The sequence below is a fragment of the Camellia sinensis genome, chromosome 7 (genome assembly GCF_055761805.1).
Source record: "Camellia sinensis isolate YWXY chromosome 7, ASM5576180v1, whole genome shotgun sequence".
Taxonomy (NCBI): Eukaryota; Viridiplantae; Streptophyta; class Magnoliopsida; order Ericales; family Theaceae; genus Camellia; species Camellia sinensis.
The window spans coordinates 185,847,850-185,855,799 of NC_138967.1; the positions used below are offsets into that span (position 1 = coordinate 185,847,850).

Here is a 7,950-nt window from a genome sequence, read left to right on the forward strand (position 1 = left end):
TACTTTCCCAAACCCAGATTTGAGAGCTTCTCTCTCTAAAATCGTACCTTCTCTCTAGGGATTGATCTAGTTAGAGTGTTCTCCTACCCTTTGGCCTTTACAAAAAGTGTGGGATTTGTCTTGCTCTACATTTTGATCCGAAAAGTTTGGTGTTTGGAGCACTTCGAGTTTTCCTCATCTTCTCCATTTGAGCTTCAAATTTGAGGTAGGGATAACTACTCATTCTTATGGTCTTTGACTTAAATTGTTGGTCGTTTTGATAAAGTGTGGGAGTTAGGAAATTTTGGGACTTAGGGTTTCAAAATGTACAAAGGGGGTTTTATTATTTCGACTCTTAAATATGTATTTTGGGTCTCAAGATGATGGTATTGTTATTAGATGTTGTTATTTGAACCTTTGGGTTAATATTGAGAAATGGAGGAGAAAGCCGTAATTTGTGCATAAATTAATTGGTATAATTAATTTGGAAAAATTATGGGTTTATGAAATTGAGTTGAACTTAATGGAATTGGCTCATTATGAGATGGAACGGTGGAGTAGATTTTATTAATCTCTCACTTTTGAAAATATTGATTATATATCTGTTTAGAAATAATTGCTTTGGGCTACCGGTGGAGGGTAGTCTTGATTGTTGTAGACAATGCATGATGATTAGGCAAACCAAAACTAATCAATTGAATGTGTCATCGAATATGACGGTTGGAATAACACATTAATATTTTGTATTGATTGATTGTATATATGATCTGTGTCTATATACATTGTGTTGTATGGGAGGAGATAGGAGATGTACTCCACGGTTTAGGGAAAGATAAGGGATGGATCTCTAAACCGGATAGTGTTTGGGAGGAGATAGGGGATGGACTCCATTGATACAGCTCATATGCTTATCTATTGAAGTGTTGATACAGCACATATGCTTATCTATTGAAGTGTTGATATAGCTAATATACTTATCTATTGTGAAGTGTAAAGTGTTTAATATGAGTGTGAGCTCATTTGAAATGGAAGTATTGTTGATATGAGTGTTATCACATTTAAATTGTTTGGCCAGGTTCTAAGCCATAGTTATGAAATGAGAATTGGATAAGAAAAGGAAAATGGAATGAAACATGGACATCTTTGTCATGTAGTTGAAATGGTTATGAAAATGATTTCTGTGAGCTAAACATTTATCAATTGCTAACGTTTTAGTTATTGTTCATATTATGTTTAGCATATCTCTACTGGGCGTTGGCTCACTCTATATAGGACATCATTTTCAGGTTCAGGTATTATGCCGCCTCCGAGATCATAGCTTGGATGGTTATGGGAGTTGAAGACTCTTTTTGGTTGTTTTGTCTGTATTACATGTATATCAAGCCAAGAGCTTATTTTGTGTAGAGCTAGTACTCTTCTATTTGTAACCAAGTGTTGACTTGGAAAGCTGTAAGCCCGCAGGGCATTTGCTTTTGTTGTTAACATATAATACATTTGTAAGGAATACTCTGATGAAATGTAATTATGCTTTATTCTCTTATGTCTAGGCATGTTAATATTGTATGATTTATGGGTTTATTTTGAGGGTGTTACAAAAAGTTTTTTCAAGCCCAATGATTTAAGGGGTTTTTTTTTTTAGGGTCTCTAGTATTAAGACTTTATAGTATAAAGGACATCTAATATTTTCATAATATCTAAGGTCCCTCAATTTGATCCAGAGAAATTTTGGTCCAGAGAAATTCTGGTTCAGAGAAATTTCCATCCAGAGAAATTTCAAACCAGAGAAATTTCAAATTTCTCTGGTTTGTTCAATTTTTTTGATTTTCTATGTTTTGAAATTTCTCTAGGGTTGAATTTTCTCTAATTTTCTCACAAATAACTCCATGATTTGCTGTTTTGCTTGCCTTCATTCTTGGTGTCAAGCAAATTATGGGAATTTCTCTGGCCTTTTCCAGAGAAATTCTCTCCAGAGAAATTCTTGAATTTCTCTAGATGAGAATTTCTCTGGAGAGAATGAGAGATGAAATCGAACAACATCAATATTGCTCTCCTTCTCAACAAGAGGGTTTCAAAATTTGACTTCACAAACATTGGGTTTTATACAAATTAAGCATTCCAGGTTCCAGCTCGAAACCAAAGAATTTTTCCGGACCAACCCAGAGAAAATTCAGTTAAAAAACTAGGGAATTTCTCTGATTTCAACCTAGAGAAAATTCAGTTCAGGTAATCAGGATTTACCATTTCTTTCTGATAATGGATCATCTGAATCAGCTTTGCGGTAGGAAATTATAAGATCCTGATCACTTGTGATATATATGTTGTTTGTGTTGCAATCAGGATGCCACAAGAGGTGATCCTCAAATGAAGTTACGAGCTCCTCACGGAAGTTCCAAACAGCCACCATCCTATTTCTGAATGTCAGGAACAACTGGTTCTCATATAGAAATATAAATGCAGATGGAGTCATAAATTCAGTTCTGCTAACTTTTGTTAGTTCAGAATTGCGAGCCTGCAAATAACAAATATCAGATATTAAATGTAGATTAAAAAAAATTATTTCAAAACCACAAGAAAGATCCTTACATCAAGAATCTGAAGATTCTCACTTTCTTGCACATGTATGGCTTGTTTCATCCAAAATTTCTCAAATTGATAAAAAGTCCCCCACGGCAAGGGCAAGTACCTGTGGTCTGACGGCTGCATGTACGAAAGCGAGTGGAAGCGAGGCAAAGCCAACGGCCATGGGCGCTTCTCCTGGCCCTCCGGCGCCACCTACGAGGGCCACTTCAAAGCCGGCCAAATGGACGGCATCGACACCTTCTTTGGCTCCGACGGGGACTCCTACATCGGCTCCTGGTCCTCCGATCGCAAACACGGCTTCGGCGAGAAACACTACGCTAATGGCGATGTCAATGTTGGTTCATGGAGGTCGAATTTGCAGGACGGTGATGGTAGATATGTTTGGAGGAATGGGAATGAGTACATTGGGGAGTGGAGGAATGGAGTTATCTTGGGTAAAGGGGCTGAATTTCTCTGTGATAGATGGAAGGGACTTTAGACCTCAAAAAATAATATTGTGGATGTCTTTCATTACTAAAAATGGGAGAGGGACTTTAGACTAATTTTTCCATTATTTAATAGTCTATTAAAATATTGATAAATTATAGATACACATCTTGAGATTTGCTTAAAATATATATTGCCCTATGTGATTCTAAAAATTACATCTTGCCTCTTTAAGTTTCTAATTACATAACAAATAACTCATTTATTAATAAATTAATTAATTATTTTTAATGATGTCATAAATATATTTTAATTAACAATTCAAATAATTTTATTATTATGTAGGAGAATAATTAAAATTTTCATCTTTCTATTAATTATGTTAAATAATTTTTTTTGATAATGAGGTATTTGTAATTTTCAAAATTACAAAGAACAATCTATATTTTAAATAAATCTTAGACAGTGTATTTGTAATTACTTTAGAATATTAAAGTCAACTCTCATTCTAATATTTTCTTTAATCATCAATCATTCATTTCTCTTGCATTATACACTACTGGATTTAGAAAGTGAGTTTATAAAATAGATTTGTATACCATTTATCAAAATGAAAACAAGTATAGTCAGTTACCAAAAGGAGGAAGTGGTCGAAGGTGATTGCCAGAGCAAAGACGGAAGGGTGAGGGTGGTAGGAAAGAATGAAACTTGTTTTGAAAATAAGTAAAATCACAATTTTCTTATTTCCAGAATTTCTAAGAATTGTAGCCAGATTTTTTTAAAAGTGAAAACAATTAGCAAACATGTTTTTTATTCCGATTTCAAAAAAACTAAAGCTAAAGAAAAATAAAATAAAAATCTCACCATTCAAAAATTTGTGAAGTTAGCAAACATGTTTTTTAAAAGTGACAAATGTGTTTTTTATTTCAATTTCAAAAAATCTAAAGCAAAAAAAAAAAAATTAAAATTAAAAAAAAAAAAACTCACCAAATGAACCTTAAGATTTACAATCCCAATTAAAAGATTTGTGAAGTTACCAACTCTCTAAGTGCCGTTTTGGGAACCTATAAAAAACGCAGCTTTCTTGATCAAAAAGCTTAACGCTGGAAGTGCCAAAAAAGCTGAACCACCATTTGGGAAGACCCAAAAAAGCAACACCCAAATTTACCAAACTACCCTCTGAAACATTTTAATTAATTAATTCAAAAATCAAAAAGTAAAAATATTTTGGTCATTTTGGAATGATGTGACACTTTTAAAAAATATTAAACCAAAAATTAAAAAAAACCAACTTTTTATCAACTTTCCAAATCACTTTCATAAAAGTCAAAAAGCTTGGTAAAAAGCCAAAAGTCAACTTTTTACCAACTTTCCAAAACACTCCTAAGATCAAAATTAGGAGGTCAAATAACAGGCTTCCAGTCTACTAAAAGAATAGAAAAAGAAAAAAAAAATAGAGAAAAATTTGATCCCAATATGAATACAACAAATCAAGTACCAAGAGCACATGAAAATAAATAAATGCATAATAAGCATTCTAAATGTGGTGGTGATTCAACATGGTCAGAGCTCTCTCCTCCCTCACCATAGATAATTTCCTGCATAATATGAGTCCCCAACCCAAACTTTTGGAATGTGTGCAATTTTCCAATAATTCCCACGCTCTAAGTCTCTGTTCAGACTCGAAATCAATCCATCAGACATATCATTCAATTCAAGATGTTTAAGGTTGGTTAGATGTTCAATACCAGAGGGTAACTCCTCTACCAATTCACATTCAACCATAATTAACTCTTCAAGATGAGGCATCGAGCCAGCCTCCACTTTCACCCATCTCAATCCTTTTAATCCACGAAGGTCTAATATCACAAGTCTTTGAAATCTACCAGCCTTGAAACACAATTCTGCCCCTTCGTATATCTCAAGAAGTTGAAGTTCAACCAAATTGGGCAAATCTTGAAGGGATTCCAGTGGATCAACATCCCCTAACTTACTCCATCGTAAAAATACTTTTACCAAGCTGTGCAGTGAGGGTATCCAATGCGGTACCTTACGTAAACTTCCTTCTAGGCAGAGCATTCGAAGAAGTTGAGGTGGTGAAGAAAGAGAATCTAGATCAATGATCTCATCTTCTTCTGTTGCACGAACAATCAATGAGCGAAGGTTACTAAGCTTCTCAAGGGACGAGCATAACACCCTCCCATCTTCATTTCTCAAGCCTCCAATCTGTAACTTCCTCAGATGAGTCAACTTCCCTACCTCTCCTAGCAAAATGGTCCCATTATCATGGTTTGTTTCAATACAACAAAGTTTCTGTAAGGATGACAAACGTCCTATTTCCGTTGGGGCTTTGAATCCGCATTGGTATTCAAAAGGATATGAAGGAGCATCATCTATTATGTAGCGATACAACAAGATATGGCGAAGTCGTTGGAGCTTCAGGATATCATCAGGCAACTCAGTGACATACGTTTGTTTAAGGTCCAATGTTTCCAGGTTTTGGAGCTTTCCAATCGACTTCGGTATTATTTTTACCTTGGTTCCCCTCAAACTTAAATACCTGAGTTGAAGTAGTTTCAAAACTTCATTTGGGAATGTCTCCAACAAGGCACCTCTCAAGTCTAGAACGGTTAGCAGCCGTAGACCATCGTTTGACGATGCGAGAATGGACAACTTGGACAGTGAATCTGTTGCATTGAACATAAGCAAAGAACGAAGTCGAGTGAAACACTTGCTTTGTTGTGTATATTCCCAATGATTGTTGATTGATAGGCGCCGCACCTTTTCGGGCCACGCTCTGATTTGTTCACCGGCTAGTGTCACAATGTTTTGCTCTCCCGACTTCAAAACAATAATTTCACGCCAAAGGTCATGGATGCGATACGTTTCGACCCTTCTATCATTTCTCATCTCTGCCACTTGAACCAAGCTTCTATTGATTAGCTCATTGAGGTAGCCCTCGACAACTTCTTCTATCGTCATTCCTGCTTTCGATTCTACAAATCCTTCTGCCACCCATAACCGAATCAATCTCCAATGGTCAATCAAACAATCCTCCGGAAAAACACTTAGATATAGAAAGCAGAACTTCAGATAATAAGGTAAATCAATGTAACTGAGGGACAATATTTTCTTCATGCTTAGGAGTTTGTCATTTCCTTCTAGTTCTGCACCAAGGTTGCGGTAGATCTTATCCCACTCATCCACACTACTCTTATCCTTTGTTGATAAAAGACCACTAATTGCCACAATTGCAAGTGGCAATCCCTCGCATCTATTCAAGATGGCTTTTGAAAGTCCTTCCAAGTGTGAAGGACAAGAATTCTCCATAAATGTTTTCCTGCAAAACAATGTCCAGGATTCTTCGGGAGGCAAGGGCTGAGGATTATAGACAACGCCATAATATTCCGTACTAGCGATAGAAGCTAAATCTGCATTTCTGGTTGTCAGCACTACGCGACTCCCACAATTGCCAATGGGAAACACATATCTGAAAGATTGCCAGGCATGAATATCCCATACATCATCGAAAACGAGCACATACCTCTTCTGTTGCAGGAAAGCATTAATTATCCCTTTCAAGCTGTTGGTATCCATTTTGTCCATCCCTTGTGGGACTGGTTGCTTGATTTCTTCAAAAAGTTGTTTGATGATGCCTTTTAGGAGCACCTCAATCTTGAAGGATTCAGAAACTGTGATCCAAACATGGCTCTGGAAATGATTCTTCACAACTGCATCATCAAAGGCCTTTTTAACCAGTGTTGTTTTGCCCAATCCACCCATTCCTGATACGGAAAACACCTTGAGTCTGGGGTCTTCATGCACCAACCACCTAATTAGTTGCGATTTGGGCTTGTCGATGCCCACAAGCTCAGATTCATGGAGTAGAAGGGCATCGCCACGATAATCATGGCATGCCGTGTTAAGACCAGTGGACCTTGAGCTTGAGCCTTGCTCTAACATACCATATCTATCATGGTACCTCTGATGTCCCTTCGAAATATCGATGACTCTGGACTTCATTCTTTGAACTTCAGAAGCAATTTGGTGACGAGCTTTTAAAGTCTTAATAAAGCAAGAAACCTTACCAAGAAAACCGCGAAATCCAGCGCCATGACGATGTCCGAGGCGAAGCAAGTACAACTCGAGAACATCTCCAATGTCGTACGCAGCTTCTCGGACTTGCTTGACCCATACTTTGAGTTCGGGGTTGTTCTCTTCCATAGCATCGGCAACTTTGAGGAAAGCTGTCATGCGATCGAATTCATCTCTGATGTATTGAATCTCTTCTCGAACTCCAGTCAACAAATTGGCCTCTTGTTGGAGGAAGGGTGCGAAGTTGGCTAGTAGATGGATCACTGCACTCTCAGCCATTTTTGTTGAAAAAATGTGTTTTGTTGCAGAGGAGTAGCCTTTAGTTGGTTGGGTTTGAAGGGAGGAGGAAGATGAGAAAATAATAATGGTGGTCTGAACTCTGAACTGTGTTTGTGATTAAAGGTAAGTAGTGAGTTTGAAAACTGGGGATTTGTAATGCTGACCAAATAAAAAAAAAGAAGAGGACAAGAGTGGAATCCGGATCCTCGGTCGCCATCTCCTGTAGCGTTCCCCTGTCGCCCCCAAAACGACGTCGTTTTGGGGGCAAATTTTCAAAAAAAAAAAACGCAGAGAAGAAGAGGGAGAAAGGGGAGGAAGAGGGAGAGGGAGGAAGGAGAGGAAGAGGGAGAGGGAGGGGGCCTTAAATACAGGGGAGAAGGAGGAGGAGGAGGCTGTGAGCTCGCCGTCCTCCTCCCTCGCCGCCGTCGCAGCCGGCGTCCCACCTCGTCGCAGCACCTGCGACCGCACCGTCGCCTCCGCCTCCTCCTCCGACCCTGCGACCACGCCATCGCCTCCGCCTCCTCCTCCTCCTCCCCTGTATTTAAGGCCCCCTCCCTCTCCCTCTCCCTCTTCCTCTCCTTCCTCCCTCTC

At 38.1% G+C, this 7,950-nt stretch overlaps 1 protein-coding gene across 1 annotated transcript; it reads right to left on the minus strand.

Annotated features, from left to right (window-relative positions):
* Positions 1-4,431: 4,431 nt before the first annotated feature.
* On the minus strand, positions 4,432-7,515 carry LOC114272999 (disease resistance protein RPM1-like). Its single transcript, XM_082880111.1, has one exon. It carries the CDS (start codon positions 7,357-7,359, stop codon positions 4,567-4,569), a length of 2,793 nt encoding a protein of 930 aa, XP_082736237.1. The 5' UTR covers positions 7,360-7,515; the 3' UTR covers positions 4,432-4,566.
* Positions 7,516-7,950: the final 435 nt, after the last annotated feature.

Coding starts and splice junctions, on each gene's coding strand:
- LOC114272999 (XM_082880111.1), bottom strand. CDS start 7,359: ATGGCTGAGAGTGCAGTGATCCATCTACTAGCCAACTTCGCACCCTTC.